This window comes from Stomoxys calcitrans, chromosome 3 (assembly GCF_963082655.1).
Source record: "Stomoxys calcitrans chromosome 3, idStoCalc2.1, whole genome shotgun sequence".
Lineage (NCBI taxonomy): Eukaryota > Metazoa > Arthropoda > Insecta > Diptera > Muscidae > Stomoxys > Stomoxys calcitrans.
The window spans coordinates 27,598,316-27,618,027 of record NC_081554.1 but is presented as its reverse complement, the minus strand read 5'-3'; the positions used below and the strand labels follow the sequence as shown (position 1 = coordinate 27,618,027).

General features: G+C 38.3%; 1 protein-coding gene across 6 annotated transcripts in view; it reads left to right on the top strand.

Moving 5' to 3' along the window:
• Positions 1 to 19,712, top strand: part of LOC106087249 (polypeptide N-acetylgalactosaminyltransferase 5) — a 217,809-nt gene that overhangs the window by 169,249 nt on the left and 28,848 nt on the right. For all 6 annotated transcript variants that reach the window (XM_059364355.1, XM_013252223.2, XM_059364356.1 and 3 more), the window contains one exon: positions 12,154 to 14,192. In XM_059364355.1, the coding sequence (XP_059220338.1) occupies positions 14,013 to 14,192 (180 nt within the window). In that variant the 5' untranslated portion in view covers positions 12,154 to 14,012. The remainder of the gene's footprint in view (positions 1 to 12,153; positions 14,193 to 19,712) is intronic.

Below are 19,712 nucleotides of genomic sequence, written 5' to 3'. Positions count from 1 at the left end.
TAAATCGTTGACTGTCATTAGGAATTTGACCCTTTCCGTAAAAATGAAAATATTTCAGAAATTTAGCTATTTAAAATATAATAAAAATCTCAACAATGTACCATTTATATTGTAATTAATTCAAGACCATCCCAACTAAACATCATAATTTTCCTCTATTCTTTTTAGCCCATAGACATAGACACACTCACTTGAATGTAACCCTAATTTGCTATTGCCATTTTAATTTTATAATTAATTTACTGCTTTGTTGATGGCTTATTAAATCTGTATGCAAAACCGTCATAATTGGTATCTATGATAGGCCATTATATGTTTATTATGGTATACCCTTTCTCCCTCCAACCCTGCTATCAGGTTCTGGCTTTTAGACCATAGTGTAATGCAATGCCACATTTTTATTTGGAGTTATAAATGGAGTGAGTGTGACAGAGAATAGAACTGTCACACTTGTCACAATGCCACAAATTAAATTTCATATGAAATTAAAAACACATTTGTGTTTTGTTGGCCAACCAAACCAACATTTAGCCAGCCAAGTAGCCACCCGCAGACCAAACAAATGACCAACAAACCAAACAATCTGATAACTTTAAACAACCAAATACGGTCGTTGCAGGGGTCATAAACGAAATGTAAATGCCCTTTATTGCAATGTCCATTATTGCAGTGTTATTGAGTATTTATTGGGAATTTTCGTGGTAAATTAATGAGAGAATAACTGTTGCAACAAAAAAAGGACTTACTTATGGCTACATGCTCAATAACTCTTTCGCCATTTTTTAGGTGAGAACGTGCGGGATTTTTTTAACATTTTCTATCTTTATCATATCATTTGAACGATCGCTGTTTTCTGCATCATCAGTGTTTCTGCAAGCAAATGTGGCTTGAGAAGGGTTTATTGTTGTTTTCAATGGAGCGAAATACCCAAAATGTTACCAACGGCACAATTTGATTAGTATACCCTCCATAGCCTGTTATAAACTTCACAACATTTCACACTTGGCTTCCATTCACCAGCAAATCATTACCAAGCCAACAATTGGTAATATGTCATTGTTATTGTAACCATTTTTTAGTAGTAATAGCAGGGAGGGCCATAATTATTCATATTCATCTATTCTTCTTCTATACAAACTGACCACATTTACACAAGTGAAAAATTTAAATTTTTATTTTGTTAGCCAACAAAATGAAAAATCTACAAACAAACAGACAGACAGACAGATGATTAATGGAAATTTATAGTCCACTGGGCTAATGACATACATATTGTGAAAAATGGGTAACTACGCTCACCATCACCCACCCGAAAATCATTTATAGAAGTAGATAGAGTTAATGGAGGAGGTAAGGTAAGGGAATGAAAATGATTTTATTATGACTTATCTGCCATGGTGGTAATGACAGTTATGAAACCTTAAACAAGCGGGAGGAAAAGACAATTTAAATAATAATTTTTTATACCCTCCACCATAGGATGGGGGTATACTAATTTCGTCATTCTGTTTGTAACTGAATTGAATAAGCCGTTTTTTAAATGTAATCGTGTTGCTGATGCATTGAATATCATGTGGTGGATTATTCCAAAGACGTGTGTTACTAATATAAAATTGTCGTTCAGACATAAGACTCCGTCTTCTAAAAGTTATTAACTTTCTTCCTCTATCAAATTGGGCAAGTCTCAGTCTCTCAAACAAATATCTGGGTTTCTTTTCCACAATAATCTTATGTAAAACCAGTAAGGAAAGGCAAAAGTCGAACGATGCCGACTTTATAATACCCTACACCACCAACCCATTAAATACAAAAGTGGGACTATATCTAATTCTGAACCAATTTTGATGGACTTCAGCGGATGTATTCAGATAGGTTATTAAAATTACTGTATCAAATTTCGAGCAAAGCAAATATGTTCACGGTTGACAAATTTCGAAAGAATCGGTTAACTAATGACCATTTTATTGCTGTATTACTGCAAATCGGACGAACATATATATTAGAGCTATAACCAAATCTGAACCGATTTCTATAAAATTCACCAGTTATATTGGTAGTCATAGGAAAATCCTTCCTGCCAAGTTTCGAGAAAATCGGTTGACAAATGACCATTTTATTCCATTATTACTGCAAATCGGACGAACATATATATGGGAGCTATATCCAAATCTGAACCGATTTCTATAATATTCAACAGTTACATTGGGAGTCATAAGAAAATTCTTCCTGCCAAGTTTCGAGAGAATCGGTTAACAAATGACAATTTTATTGCAGTATTACTGCAAATCGGACGAACATATATTTGGAAGCTATATCCAAATCTGAACCGATTTCTATAAAATTCACCAGTAAAATTGAGGGTTATAAGAAAATCCTTCCTACTAAAATTCAAGAGAATCGGTCAACAAATGACCATTTTTTTGCTGCATTACATCAAATCGGACGAACATATATTGTATATGAGAGCTATATCCAAATCTGAACCGATTTCTATAATATTCACTTTAAATCCAGGGTCATAAGAAAATCCTTCCTGCCAAGTTTCGAGAGAATCGGTTGACAAATGACAATTTTATTGCAGTATTACTGCAAATCAGACGAACATATATATGGGAGCTATATCCAAATCTGAACCGATTTCTATAATATTCAACAGTTACATTGGGAGTCATAAGAAAATCCTTCCTGCCAAGTTTCGAGAGAATCGGTGAACAAATGACCATTTTATCGGATTATTACTGCAAATCGGACGAACATATATATGGGAGCTAAATCCAAATCTGAACCGATTTCTATAAAATTCACCGGTTATATTGGGAGTCATAAGAAAATTCTTCCTGCAAAATTTCGATAGAATTGGTTAACAAATGACAATTTTATTGCAGTATTACTGCAAATCGGACGAACATATATATGGGAGCTATATCCAAATCTGAACCGATTTCTATAAAATTCACCAGTTATATTGGGAGTCTTAAGAAAATCCTTCCTGCCAAGTTTCGAGAGAATCGGTTGGCAAATGACCATTTTATTGCAGTATAACTGCAAATCGGACGAACATATATTTGGAAGCTATATTCAAATCTGAACCGATTTCTATAAAATTCGCCAGTAAAATTGAGGGTCATAAGAAAATCCTTCCTACCAAATTTCAAGAGAATCGGTCAACAAATGGCCATTTTATTGCTGTATTACTGCAAATCGGACGAATATATACATGGAAGCTATATCCAAATCTGAACCGATTTCTATTATATTCACTTTTAATATCGAGGGTCGTAAGAAAATCCTTACTGCCAAATTTCAAGAGAATACGTCAACAAATGACCATTTTATTGCTGTATAACTGCAAATCGGACGAACATGTATATGGGAGCTATATCCAAGTCTGAACCGATTTCTATAAAATTCACTAGTTATATTGGGAGTCATAAGAAAATTCTTCCTGCCATGTTTCGAGAGAATCGGTTTACAAATGACCATTTTATTGCATTATTATTGCAAATCGGACGAACATATATATGGGAGTTGTATCCAAATCTGAACCGATTTCTATAATAATCACTTTTAAAATCGAGGGTCATAAGAAAATCCTTCCTGCCAAGTTTCGAGAGAATCGGTTGACAAATGACCATTTTATTGCATTATTACTGCAAATCTATCGCATATATATATGAGAGCTATATCTAAATCTGAACCGATTTTTTCCAATTTCAATAGGCTTCGTCTCTAGGTCGAAAAACATGCTCATACCAAATTTGAAGACGATCGGATGAAAATTGCGACCTGTAGTTTGTACACAAATTAACATGGACAGACGGACGGACAGACAGACAAAAAGTGATTCTGAGTCGATCGGTATACTTATCAATGTGTCTGCCTCTCTTTCATTTGGGTGTTACAAACTAATTCACTAAGTTATAATACCCTGTACCTGAATTTTTCGCACTAAATACGATATCATTCCTCTGACCATTAACGTAAATATCCGGTTGTCGCATGCTGAAATCCTTGTTTTTGTGAACAACCAAACATTTGGACTTACTTGGATTTAACAACAAACCATTTGCAGTCGCCCAGTCATAAACGCGATTTAGGTCCTCGTTAAGTTTACTTATGCAGTCGTCTACATTGTTCACAAAGCCGCTTTGAAAAATCTGCACGTCATCAGCATACATCATAATCTGACCGTGTGCTAGTTGACGAGGCAAGACGTTCGTATATAATGAAGCCTTGGGGAACCCCCATAGGTACGAACAAGGGGTTAGATAATATATTCCCTGCGCATACAGACTGCCGTCTATCGATCAGATACGACATAATCAGACTCGTCGCCGTTGATGTGAAGTTAAAAAAATTCCATAGTTACATGCACAAATTCAGGTGATCAGCCGTGTCGAAAGCTTTGGAGTGATCCAAAAGAACCAGAAAGCGAATTTTGCTCTCATGAATGTCATCTCCGACCGATTCAGCCACTTCAACCAATGCAGTAATGCAACTATGATCAGAACGGAAGCCGGACTGTCTTTCTGGCAGCAGGGACTCTTGGTGAAGATATACCGACATCTGTCCATAAGGAATTTTCTCGAAAACCAGCATAGAATTGATATCGGCCGATAATCAACGTTGGATTTGGGAATGGGCATAATCTTTGCATGCTTCCAAATAATGGGCTACACACTGTAGCTCAAAATTGAATTAAACAGGTACGTAAAGTACGGTAGGAGATATGGAAGTAATATTCGTACATAGCTCGTATCAACTTCGTCCAAGCCAATTGCATTTGACTTAACGCGGACAAAACTCTCATAAACTTCCTCATGTCTAACACATCTCAAAAGTACTACAGGCATCAAAAACGAAAGCCGGCCCATCATTATCACTGTAACATTGCGTGTCCGTTTGTATATCGGGTATGCTTACGAAGGTCCTGTTGAGTTCATCTAGATCTCCATGGTATCGAGTGTTTGACTTGGGTTTACCCACTTCGATGTCATGTATCACCTTCCACTTACTCTTCGAGCCAACTGCGCAATCATATCTTGAAGAATAACACTCCATTTTGAAGAATGATACTCCATTAATAAAACTGTTAACTTTCCTCCTGGCTTCACGGAATTCTTCTTTTAGCTCTGGAGACTTGAAACGCTTCCATCTACTGTAAGCCAAGTCCCTATCTCCGATAAGCGCCTAGATTCTTGAATTGAACCATGGCTTTGTTTTGGCCGAAGCCCTTTTAATCCGTATTGGAACTGTTGCATCATAGAGACGTAAAATATTATCCGTCAACGTAAAATGTTATCCTAAGACCCCATAAAGTATATAAGAATATATATCGTCATGACATTTTAAATCGATCAGGCCATGTCCGTCCGTCCGTCTGTCTGTCTGTCGAAAGCATGCTAACTTTGGAAGGAGTAAAGTTATCCGCTTGAAATTTTGCACAAATACTTCTTTTTAGTGTAGGTCGGTTGGGATTGTAAATGGGTCATATCGATCAATGTTTTGATATAGCCGCCATATAAAGCGATCTGGGATCTTGACTTCTTGAGCCACTAGACAACGCAATTCTTATCCGATTTGGCTAAAATTTTGCATAAGGTGTTTTGTTTTGATTTCCAACAACCGTGCCAATCATGTGTCAAATCGATCCATAACCTGATATAGCTGTCATATAAACCGATCTGCGGTCTTGACTTCTTGAGCCTCTAGAGGGCGCAATTCTCATCCGATTTGGCTGAAATTTTGCATGAGGTGTTTTGTAACGACTGACAATAAATGTGCTAGGTATGGCTCAAATCGGTACATAACCTGATATAGCTGCCATATAAACCGATCTGGTATCTTGACTTCTTGAGCCTTGACATCTTGAGCCTCTAGAGGGCGCAATTCTGATCCGATTTGGCTGAATTTTCGCATGACGTGTTTCGTTATGACTTCCAACAACTGTACCAATTATGTTTCAAATCGGTCCATAACCTAATATAGTTGTCATATAAACCGATCTGGGGTCTTGACATCTTGAGCCTCTAGAGGGCGCAATTCTCATCCGATTTGGCTGAAATTTTGCATGAAGTGTTTTGTTTCGACTTCCAATAACTGTGCTAGGTATTGCGCAAATCGGTACATAACCTGATATAGCTGCCATATAAACCGATCTGGGATCTTGACTTCTTGAGCCTCTAGAGGGCGCAATTCTCATCCGATTTGGAAGAAATTTTGTACAACGGCTTCTCTCATGACCTTCAACATACGTCTCAAATATGGTCCGAATCGGTCTCTAGCCTGATACAGCTCCCCTATAAATCGATCTCCCTATTTTACTTCCTAAGCCCCTAAAAGGCCCAATACTTATTCGATTTGGATGAAATTTTACACATACACTTGTACTGTGGTCTCCAACATTTAATTAAATTTGCATAGCAATTCTTTTCTTTTATCCTTTGTTTGTCTAAAAAGAGATACCGGGAAAGAACTCGACAAATGCCATTCATGGTGAAGGGTATATAAGATTCGGCCCGGCTGTACTTAGCACTCATTTACTTGTTTTTATATTCCTAGATATATTCCTACATATATGCATTTTTATACACATTTTTGTGTATGACAAATGACCCAAATTTATTTATGTCCTCTGCTTGAATGAGCTTTTCAAAAATAGACATTGATTTAATTGATGATGGTAACAGTTTTTGTGATAAGATTAGCAAGGAATTTTTGTTTGGTTATTACACCATATTTGTGATTTTTCTTTTTGATAATGTCAAAAATTTAAGTGATTTGGAAAATGCAATTATGTTTTTGACTAAAGTGTTCAATATATTTGGCAACTACATGCAGAAGTGATTTGACACAGAACAAAATTGGCACACAAATTAACTGTCACTCCAATGAGTTTAATAATGAGCGTACATTCAGTAATTACAAAGATAATAAATGAGTGAAAGCATTTGGTAGATGGTTAGTTATGTATATATCAGCTCCAAAGAACTTTAATTTACTACCATTGGCATCACATTTATTATTTTGCTAAATATTTTCCCTGAATTTTCCATGCACAAAAAGGGGGGAAGGCCCCACCCTAAAACCCCTCGAACAGGCATATAAACCGATTGGTAAAATATGGAACTTAAATGATAGGTTTCGGCGATGGCTTTAAATTTTTATATTAAACTATCTGGACAGGGCCCGTTCCCCTACGCCTTCTCTCAGTCTCTTATTTTATATGAGGCCTATACTGGCACGGTCAGGAAAGTCCTGTTTGGGGGTACTGGTACGGCCTTTCAGATATTTCGCCTCAATGTGGATATCATATTGGTGCTCTACTCCCAAATACCTTTCATTTGAGCCTTATATTGGTATGGTCGGTAAATAAGTCCGGTATGGTGGTATTTTTGGGGGTGAGGTGGACCACCATATATCAGATTCGTGCTCTAATCTCAAATACCTTTCATTTGAACCCCATATGTTATTATTGATTTGTATTTCCTTTTAGCAGGCTTTGGAGATGTAGCGGCCCCCTAGGTATCCCAGCCTAAAGAAGGATACCAAATTTCTTTTTTTGAGTTATTATAAACATTGGAGTAGCCAAACCCTTTGCCCCGTAGGTGAAAAGTGGATACCAGATTCATACTCTACTCCCAAAAATTACATTAAGGTATTTATAAGTGTTTTAGGTGGAGTTAAGGTGAGGCATCCCCGAAACATTTGGCCATAAACAGATATCAGATTTGAGCCCCCTTACTGCCATGATCCACAAATACGTCCACTTTAAGGTATATCTAGGATCGGGCGGCCACCACGCACTTGGCCCTGAAAAAATTATCAGCATCGTGCTCTATTCTCAAATTTCTTTTATATGAGCCCAAATCGCCATTGGTTTAGGGGGAGTTTATGGGGTGAGGCAACCCTCAAACACTTGGCCTCAAAATTGGATATGAAATTCATTTTCTACTATCAAATACCTATTATTTGAACCCTTTATTGCCATAGTAGGCAAACATGACTAGTTTGAAGGGAATTTAGGGGCGAACCCTGAAATAATATCAGCATCGTGCTAGATTTTGTTTGTTTTGGCAACGGGTCTCGTTCAGATCCACACTAATCATTTTTAATACCCTCCACCATAGGATGAGGGTATACTAATTTGGTCATTCTCTTTGTAATACCTTGAAATATGCGTCTGAAACCCCATAAAGTATTTATATTATTGATCTTCATGTCATTTTAAATCGATCTAGCCATGTCCGTCCGTCCGTAGTAGAGCTAGCCGCTTGAAATTTTGCACCCTTGTACCCTTTATTTCTGTCCTATTCTATCCTGATCGGCCTCAGACACCAAGGAATAAATTTTTATTTCAGATTTGTACTCTGCTTTTAAATACCTTTCATTTGATACCCATATTGCCCAAAGCGGTGAAAGAGTTCTGTTGGAGGGTTTTTATTGAAAATCGATTCAAACATTTTTTGAGTCTATACGGAACAGACAAACAAACAAACAGAGCGCAACAATTTAGTTTTTATATAATAGATTCGCATTCTACTCCTAAATACTTTTCATGTTTATCTCAAATTTTAGCAATCGGTCCATATGGCCCTTTGAGGAGTATTTGGGGTAGGGATTTCCCCCTAGTGGCTTAACCCTAACTTTAAACATTTGTTTTGCGCTTTTAGGTAACTTTTAGGTTTAAAAAAAAAAACATCATTTGATCCTCCTGTCTCTGATATATCTTCGTTTATGTCAAATAACAAGGCCCCTAAAAAAGATGGACCTGAACATTTGTCTGATATCTATTTTCTCTAAAGTTTTGAAAACAGAGTCGCTCTTGACCCTTGACACTCTTGGCCGAAAGCATATTTATTATCCGATTTCCCAAAAACTAGCAAATATTGCATATGACAAGTAAGCGTATCGCCTTCTGCCTAAAATAGTTTTAACTGGCAAACCATTGGCTCTTGCTGCCTTATTGTTTTTCAGCCGCTAGGCAAATTGCGAATATGATCTGCTACTTACGCTGCTTTATGTGTGTTGCATTTTTTATTGATAAGTTCAGTTGACAATCCATCGGCTCCTGCTGCCTTGTTGTTCTTCATCCGTGACAATGTTATTGTGACAATCTGGCAAAAAAAGTATTAAAGGAAGACGAGGTGAAATATGTATATACCCTGCCCTGCTCCGACCCGAAGAGGAGACAGGGTGTTGACGAGATACTAATACTAAATTTCCCATGAACATTCCATTAAGGAACAGGGGATACTTCTCTCAGTCCGATTAGAGTTTAAGCTCAAAGAAAAGAGGTAGAGAAGTTCTAACATAGTAGGATACCTCACAAATGTAGCCAGCGTTAGTAAGAGGATAACCGCCGCTGAAAAATTGTTTTGATGTTCACGCCGGGGCTTGAACCCAAGCGTTCGGCGTCATAGACGGACATGCTAACACATCTGCGCCTCGGTGTCCTCCAAGTTAACAAGATATGAAACAAGTATAAGAAATATGGGAGTAGAATAGTAAGCAAGCGCCTATCCATCATGCCACCACGCGAGTGATTCCACGGAGTAGCGGTTCAACTCACTCAAGTATCCACTCACCGAATGCCAAGCATTCATACTCCGCGTCTATGCATCCATGACAATGTGTTGAAGATTCTATCGCATCGCATCGTCGAAACCAAACCGTCTTTTCAATCACGATTGTGATTGAATCAATTAATTTTTTAATTGAAAATGCCAAAATTTCAATCACAACTGTAATTAAAAAAGAAAATTGTATTCAACTAAAAAAATTATTGAATCAATTAATTTTTTAATTGAAAACGATTGTTGTTTTGCGATTTTTTTCTGTATACTTTTGGGCTTAAAAACATGCATTTTTCTACCCATCACCATAGAATGTGGGTATACTAATCTACAATAGTCATTCCGTTTGTAGCACCTCAAAATATTGATTTGCGAATGTCGAAACTGGAACGTCTCGACATTCTGAGTCGATCTAGTCATGTCCGTCCGTCTGTCGAAATCACGGAACGGTCGAACGCGTGAGGCTAGCCGATTGAAATTTGGCACAGATACTTCCTATTGAATTAGGTCGTTGGGGATTGCATATGGGCCATATCGGTTTAGATTTGGATATAGCCCCCATAAAAACCGATCCCCCGATTTGACCTCCTGGGCCCATAGAAGCCTCAATTTGCATCCGATTTGGCTAAAATTTGGAACAAAGACTTAAGTTACGATTTCCAACGACCTTGCCAAGTATTATGCGTATCGGTCTTTAAACAGATATAGACAGCCCTTAGAAGCCTCAATTTTCATCCGTTTTATCTGAAATTTGAAACAAAGACTTCAGATATGACTTTCAACATACATGCGAAGTATAATTCGAATCGGTCTAAAAACAGATATAGCTCCCATATAAACCGATCTTCCAATTTGATTTCTTGAGCCTCTCGGGGCCTAGGGGCCTCAGTTTTCATCCGATTTGGCTAAAATTTGTAACAAAGACTTGCGTTATGACGTCCAACATCTATGTCTAGTATGATCGCAATCGGTTTATAAACAGATAAAGCCCCCATAAAAACCGATCCCCGGATTTGCTCAGTTTTCATCCTATTTGGCTGAAATTTGAAACAAATACTTGTGCTATCACTTTCAACATTCATGTCAAGTATTATCCGAATCGGCCAATAAGCAGATATAGCCCCCATATAAACCGATGACCGTATTTGACTTCGTAAGCCCATAGAAGGCTCAGATTTCATCCGATTTGGTTGAAATGTGAAACAAAGACTGCTATCACTTTCAACATTCATGTCAAGTATGATCCGAATTGGCCTATAAGCAGATGTAGCTCCCATATAAACCGATCGCCGTGTTTGACTTCTTGAGTCCTTAGAAGCCTCAATTTTCATTCGATTTGGCTGAAATTTGAAACAAAGACTTGCGTTAAGACTTCCAACATCCATGCCTAGTATGATCTCAATCGGTTTATAAACAGATATAGCCCCCATATAAACCGATCCCAGGATTTGACTTCTTGAGCCCTTAGAAGGCTAAGTTTTCATCCCATTTGCCTGAAATTTTAAACAAATACTGGTGCTATCACTTTCAACATTCATGTGAAGTATTATCCGAATCAGCCTATAAGCAGATATAGCCCCATATAAACCGATCCCCGGATTTGACTTCTTGAGCCCTTAGAAGGCTGAGTTTTCATCCCATTTGCCTGAAATTTTAAACAAATACTTGTGCTATCACTTTCAACATTCATGTTAAGTATTATCCGAATCGGCCAATAAGCAGATATAGCCCCCATATAAAACGATTCCCGGATTTGACTTCTTCAGTCCTTAGAAGGCTCAGTTTTCATCCGATTTTGCTGAAATTCGGAACAAAGACTTGTGTTATGACTTTCAATATCCTTGCAAAGTATGATCCGAATCGGTCTATAAACAGATAAAGCCGCCATATAAACCGATTCCTGGATTTGACTTCTTCAGTCCTCAGAAGCCTACATTTTCACCTGATTCGTCTGAAATTTGGCTCAAAAACGTATCTTATGACTATGCACATCAGTGCCAAGTTTTATCCGAATCGGTCAATATGGTGATACCGATATCCCGATATGACTTCTTGAGACCAAAATACTTCAAATACAAACTCAGTTAATAAGAGTACTTTTTTAGCGGAATCCATGATGGTGGGTACCCAAGATGCGGCCCGGCCTAACTTGGCACGCTTTTACCTGTTATTTCATGTACTGATCTTCCCATTTCAGAGTTTCGTCATATTATTTTTTCTTATTTCCGTAAATTTATGAGCACCCAACATTCAAAACCTATTAGCTTCAAGATTTATTTGCAATAGCATCAATAATTATCTGCATGTATATTACTTTGTGAATTAAGTCATTTCTGCGAGCAACGTTATAACGATTTGGTTGTCGATGGTCGCAACTTCCCCTGATAAACAATGGCATAATAAAAACAACGAGAATAATATAAACAATATTTGAAAATTATGTTTTGATTGAATTTTTTTTCTCTATCTATGCACATATCTCTCCGTGTGTCTGTTTCTCGTTTTAGTCATAATTTGTTAAACATTTCCTATGGTCTATTCATCATTCGTTTTTTTTTTTCTCTCTCTATTTTTACAGTTTTGCTGATGTGCATGAATAAATTTCAAGGTCTAACAACTCCATTGTTGGCAAGTGAAATCCCATGAATTTTTTTATGTATGGTCACTGGAGGTGAAGAGGCGTTGGCTGTTTGAACTGCTCTGCAAGGAGTTATGGTCCATGGATAACTCTATAACTCGGGCATTGGTGGTACTTGGCACTCTATCCCCATAGCACCCACGCACCAAGGGAATGCATAAAATTTGCATAAAGCTATAAACTACAAAGCAGAGAGCCTGGGTATATGAGAAAAGCAGCAGAAGAAAAAAACGCATGGATTGACAAAGCAATAGCAACACAAAAACGAATAAAAGAAAGAAAGCAAGCAAGAAAGAGTTGTGAAAGGAAATCCCTCCATTCATACACTCACTTATTCATAATTTGTTGTATTGCCCTTTTTTTTGCTTTAGCCCATTGACCGAGAGATGACGAGGTAGTGCGAGAGAGAGAGCGAGAAAACCCATTAGGCTATCATGCCAAGGGAGCTGCGAAAAAGGCCAAGAAAACCAAGTGAAATGAAAACGGCCTTTCCTATAGCCAAACACAAAAGGCGGCCAACAAAGGCAAGACAATTATATTAAAGCGGAAAATAGCTGAACTACACCTAGCGCGCCATTAAAATACAGGAAGATTGCAAAAAAAATAACGTTAAATAAAACTACAACAAAAGACCAAGAAAAAGCAGAAGAAGAAGAGAAACAAACAACCAACAGTTTGCTAGGATACTGTGGATGGCTGCTGTAGGCATAGAAATCATCAAAGATATCAATGCTTGGTTTGCTTTAAGCCCCTCTGCTTTATTTAAATGCAACGGCACGTTGTCTATACAGGGACCCACAGACGACAACAACAACAACAAAGACGAGGTGGAGGTGAACGTAAAAGAGCTTCTGCTTAGTCTCATTAAGCCTCATTTATTCACATAAATGAGTTGGTTTAGGATAATGCCAATGAAACAACTACGTCGTCGTCGTCATCATCATCGTCAGCAACAGCAAGAGCAGCAGCAGCAACAAAAACAAACACAAACACCAACTCGACTGATATCATCATTAGCAAATTCCAATATAGTCACATGATAAAGTCAATCCACATCCCCCTCCCACTCGCCTACATTTAAAGCATTTGCATTTGAAGCTTCCAGCGGAAACGGAAACTAAATAGAAAATAAAAGACTTAGATAGAAATCTCTCTCACACACACACACAGTAGCAAAAAAAAACATACACACCTAACCACCCCCACCCAGCAACACACTCAAATCAAAACCTTCGTTAGACCAATTACTAAGACATTTCAAACATAACGACGTTCCTTCAACTCAAACCAACTCTTCTCTTGTCTGAAAACAACCATAGGCTGTTTTTCTTCGAGTGTTAACGTATTTAAGTTGCGTTAGATTTTTTTCACTTGTGTTTTATTCCTTCATTCCACCATTCACACTCCGACACAGAGTCCTGCAACAGTAGCTTTTTTTGTTTTTTTTTTTTTTAAGTGGGAGTGTGTCAATCATTATCAGTTATCGACAAATCAGCATTATTATCGTTAACAGCCACCAATTAGACGAATAGCCCTTAGGGGGAACGAACTGAGAAATAGCAGCGCACATAGGAAAACTCGAGTTCTTGTTGTGTCTGTCTGTCTGTCACCGCCATCGTCATCAAGTATTATAGTAGCTAAGGTGGCAATTGCCGATAACATTTGTCATCGACGCATTTACAACTAATTAGTGAGGGGAGCAGCCAGCCAGCCAACCAGCCAGTCAGCAACAAGTGAAACAGCCCCACCTTTCATAACAGTAGCCAACACCTGCAGCAACAAACACAACTACAATAAGAATGTCTTCATTAAGTTTAACACGTAAATTACGTGGTCGCATGCGTTCCAATACCTGCCGTATCGTTCTGTTGACATCCCTCGTATGGGTCATTGTCGACTTTGTGTTAATTGCCCACTATTCAGATTGCATAGGCAAGGATGGATGGCGTTGCAAGCGCAGTGGAGAATATGATGTTGAGGTAAGTCATTAAATTATTAAAAATTTTTCAATTTTTTGTATAACTAAGCTAAGGGTGTAGAAGGGAAATTAAGTTTTACTAGCCCACTCAAGCACGCTGCGCTGTGCCTTCTACAATACACTGAAACTAAAAACTTTGCTTATATTTATAATCTATATTCTAAAACGTACAAGGAATTTCGCTTAATATCTCCTAGGTTCACTAAAAAAGTTAGTTACAAGCCTTCCCCCAAGTGGAAGAGCAGTACTTGCATGAATGTGTTACGCAACAAAATATTAGAGTTGACACAGCCTTAAGAACCCTAAGAACAACCCAATCATCACGAAATGTTTCACATACCACTTTTTTAGGACAAAGACAAACTGTATGAAATCGGAGGAAAATTGAGGTTTCTAGGTGCTCAAAAAATCAAATCCTGGTATCGGTATATATGGAGGCTATAGCAGTCTATTGACCGATTCTGATAATATTTGCCACGGATGTTGGCAGACATAACGGAAGTCTTTGCGCCTAATTTCAGCAAAATCAGACGAAAATTGATGCCTCATAGAGTCAAATCTGGGGATCGATTTATATGAGGGCTCGCGTCATACGCTGCATGGATGTTGAAAGTCGGAATGGAAGTCATAGTGCCAAATTTGAGTCAAATCGGATGAAAATTTAGGCATCTAGGGGCTCAATAAGTCAAATCCGGAGATGGCGTTATATGGGGGCTACATCAGTTTATAGACCGATTCGGATCATACTTAGCACGGATGTTGAAAGTCATAACAGAAGTCCTTGTGCCACAATTCAGCCAAATCGGATGAAAATTGAGGGCTCTTGGGGTTCAAGAAATAGGGATCGGTTTATATGGGGTCTATATCAGTTTATTGTCCGATTGGGATCATGTCTGGCACGGATGTTGGAAGTCGTAGCAGAAGTCTTTGTGCCAAATTTCAGACAAATCAGAGAATCGGTTTGTATGGGGGTTATATCAGTTTATAGACCGATTCGGATTCCAGAACGGAAGTTTTTGTGCCAAATTTCAGCCAAATCAGTGAAATTTGAGGTCTCTAGAGGCTCAAGAAGACAAAACCGGAGGATCGGTTTATATAGGGGCTATATTCAAATCTGAATCGATATGACCCATTTGCAATCCGCAATGACCTATGAACGGCCGGTGGGACAGAGGGACGAACGGCTAGATCGACTCTGAGCGTTAAGACGATCAAGTATATACAGGGTGCGCCAGAGAAACTTGCAAATGCAAATTTGCCCATAAACATTCCACTAAGGAACTATGGCAAACTTCTCACATATCACTGATTGCTGTCCACTTCAAATTTTAAACTCAATGATAAGGGGCCTCCTTTTTATAGCCGAGTCCGAACTGAGTGCCGCAGTGAAAAAAGTTCTAACATGGCATAGTGCCTCACAAATGTCGCCAGCACTAGGAGGAGATAACCATCGCTAAAATTTTTTTCTGATATTCCCGCCAAGATTCGAAACCAGACGTTCAGCGTCATAGGTGGATATACTAATCTCTGGGATACGGCCCCCCTCCTCTTAATCCCCTCAACGTCCAACTCATCGCTGGGCATTTTTTCAAATAAGTAAGTTTCTCTGGCGCACCCTGTATATACTTTCGTAAATCGATATATCAAGGTGTTACAAACGTGACGACTAGATTAGTATACACCTATCCTATGGTAGAGGTTCATCGAAAAAAATTTTGAAATTTGATTTTCCCAGAAAATTTTATCGATAATAATTTTTCGGCACCTGATTTGAATTTGATATAGATTGGCCCATATTTAAATATAACTTCGGATAAGGTGGAGTTATTATGAAAAAGGTCGAAATTAAAATGTCCCTACATTTAGATTTTCCTACAAAATGTGTTCAAAATTGTATTTTTATTATATAAAAAATCTTAATTTTAGTTTGAAAACTTAAAATCGGCTGTCTCTCCTAAATATTGCGTCTTAGAGGGAAATGCCCTTTAATTCGTGACTTCATCAAAAATTCATTCATAATCCATCAAAAATTCAAATTTTACTTTGACAACTACAAATTGGCTGCATCTCCTAAACTAAGCGTCCTAGAGGGAAATGAGTCTTACATCGTACTTTACCTTGGCTATCTCATCGAAGTTTTGGTCGTCACCGAAGTTTTAGTCGTCTTAGTTTCCGTGTACTACAGTGATCGCCTTCAAAAGACTTCCAATGCAAATTATGGGGACCTTAATAGGTCCAGAGGCTGATCCATGGGGCTTGAAAGTTGGTCACCTCGAGCATGTCAAGTTTTGAATTGCTTGTCATTGATTTTTTTAAAGATCTGTTTGCCAGTTATATTATACGCTTTATATCAAAACTGTTACCATTTGTTTCGGTTACGACGGTGCCCAGGTATTTGAAGTTGCTGACTATCGAAAAGTTGTGGTTTCCAACTTTCTTCATTTTCTATATCTTCTTGGATGACGTTGTGGGAGTTGACACCATCCATTTTGTTTTATCTCCATTTACCGCCAGATTTTCAATGATTATTTTTCGATTCTTTCACACGATGCAGTTACTACCTCCGGTGACCGTCGGGTCATGGGCACAAATAAGGTTGTTGTGGATGTAATTGGTAATGTATTCAACTGAATATATTAAATTGTCATCCAGGGAACTCTTCTACGACCTTCTAGGTAGAGTCATAACAACAGTACTCCTAGGCGATGTGAGATAAATCTAAATCTCCCATCTTTATAAACATGGCGCCAATGATGAATTTGAGAATGATAAAAGAATTTTGCAAAATCTTTTGAACACTCAACAATCTCAAGGCAACATTAGCCCTTTTCCTTCATTTGCATTTGAATGTCAAGTTTTGGAAACAAATCTATTATTCTCACACATCTCTGAATATTGGCTTAAACTACAGCATTTAACCTTTCCACAATCTTAATTCTCCATCTACATTCTTAATCTTTTATTGCCAAGACCTTTAGGAGTCAACCGTTTATTATGCAAATTTTTGGTTTCCTCAATTATAATTCGTTTGCAGCAAAAGCCCTATTAAATAAATCATATCATTTCCCAAGGTTTCTTACTACCTTTTTACTATCTCACAAATGGGATTCTTGGGAAATTGTAACGAATGTGATTTGGAATTGCACTCACACACACACACACACTCTCACAGGCTACTTGTTGTCGAAATAGAAGAATTCATTTTAAATTACTATTGTTGTCGGTCATATTCATGTGATGTGATGTGGTATATACCACAACAATATAGTACCACAACACTGCAACGTTATGGCCAACAAAAATGTTGTATGGTTGACTGTTGATTACATACTTTCATACTTATACGTTTGAGAAGAGTTCATTCATGCCCTGGCTTTTGGCCAAAAAAAAAATATCCACATGGAAAGAAGAAGCCTAGGTGTTCTTCATTCGTATCCAATGTGGCAGTGGTTGTTGTTGGTTTTTCGCAGAACATTGACAGAATTGGTGAAATCGACCAAAGGGGACAGACAAGTGGAACGCACGAGATATTCATACAAACTAAGTCATAGTTTGGGTGATGAATACAAAAGTGGAGTAACTCTGGTGGAACATTAAAATTGCTAGCTGGTATGAATACCAAAGGTCAGCATAAGTTTGAATGAAATCGCTCTTCGGTGAAAATAGTGTACTTCATTTTGCGATATACGCCAGGGGAGCGGACCCTCCCCCTAACCATAATTTTCAAAAACGCCAGATCTCGGAGATGCATGCATCGAATTAACTGTAATTTTGTATGCCACTTTAAACACAAAATTTGTATAAAACTCTGGGTTCAAATAACCATGGGGACGACGCCCTACCCCAAAACCCACCCAAACGGTCATGCTTACCGATTACAAATACAAAATACAAATTTTGCCCATGGACATTCCACTAAGGAACAGGGGCAAACTTCTCACATATCAATGAGTGCAGTCCGATTTATGTTTTAAGCTCAATGATAAGGGGCCTCCTTTTTACAGCCGAGTCCGAACGGCGTGCCGCAGTGCGACACCTCTTTGGAGTGAAGTTTTACATGGCATAGTACCTCACAAATGTTGCCAGCATTAGGAGAGGAAAACCACAGCTGAAAAATTTTTTCTGTTGGTCTCGCCAGGATTCGAACACAGGCGTTCAGCGTCACAGGTGGACATGCTAACCTTTGCGCTACGGTGGCCTCCATGCTTACCGATTGGGTCAATCAAATGAAAGATTGTTGCTGAGCAGTTTATTGTGTTCTATCTTTCATCTGCTTGATTCTGTTAAGTAACCAGACCCAGTTAGTCTGCGACTAAGGGGATCTGGGTCTGAGCAGTGTGGGTCTGGCTGGGGAGTAAACATGTGACGTGTGTCGTGCGGTCGCAATCGGAATATACATTCTATACGTCGGCATTAATCTCTGGCGGATTATAATTGAGCCAGAACTACTCTGATTTGCCGGGGAGGTCAATTTCTACAGGTGCGATGGGAGGCGGACATTCTGCAAGGACTACATTCACCCGGTAGCTATTTACCGCATCTGCTACCGTATCTGCATGAATGTTTTCTAGACCCGCTTTATATCTTGATCTAGAGTTTCTCTTTCTCTCACGCTCTAGGCGGTGGATACCTATCCACAAGATGATGATTTGGATGGTTTCTGCGATAACAGCCCAAAAGATATGGCTTGGACAGCATGTAGTTATTTTCGCACGGGTAGGAACTTTATCTCCTGATGGCACTAGCAGTTAGAAGAAGTTCCACTTTAGGTTCTCATTTCTTTGAGAACCCGTCTGATTTAGCGGATGTGAACATTCGCAAGTTATTGGGCTTTTAAAGCGATCTGAATGGTTCAACGTTAGGAACTAGAAGACATTTTCCTTCTTCTGTTCGTGTGGTATCACAATGGACGAAAACGTCTAAGTGAGTCTGTCTGCAGACTGCCACTTAAACCTAACCAAACCTAACGCGGTAGACCCGCCTCACCTCCAAAAACCGCCCAAAAAATAACATATTAACCGATTGGAGCAATATGGGTATCAAATAAAAGGTAAGGTAATTGGAAGTCGAATATGAAACTTATTTTAAAATTTTGCCTATCGGGAAAATATGGGATTCCAATGAAAGGTATTTGAGAGTAGAATACTAAACTTAAGGAAAAATTTGGGGTCTATTCCCAGGCGGGTCACCCCACCTCAAAATTATGCCCCAAATGGGCATGTACACCAAAGGAAACAATATGGGACTCAAGCGAAAAGTGTTTGAGTGTATATTAAGAAGCTTGTATTAAAATTTGGTTCAATTCCCGGGGCTCATCTCACCCCAAAAATATGACTTAAATGGACATGTATACCAAACGGGACAATATGGGATTCTAGGTTATTTGATAATATTCAAAAGGGGGCCGCAAACACTTATGGGTCTAGCGAAGCCCACCGGGCCAGCTAGTTTTTATATAAAAATCTAATATAGACAATTTTTTCTATACAACTTCCATATTTTTTTGGACCGTTTCGGGCGG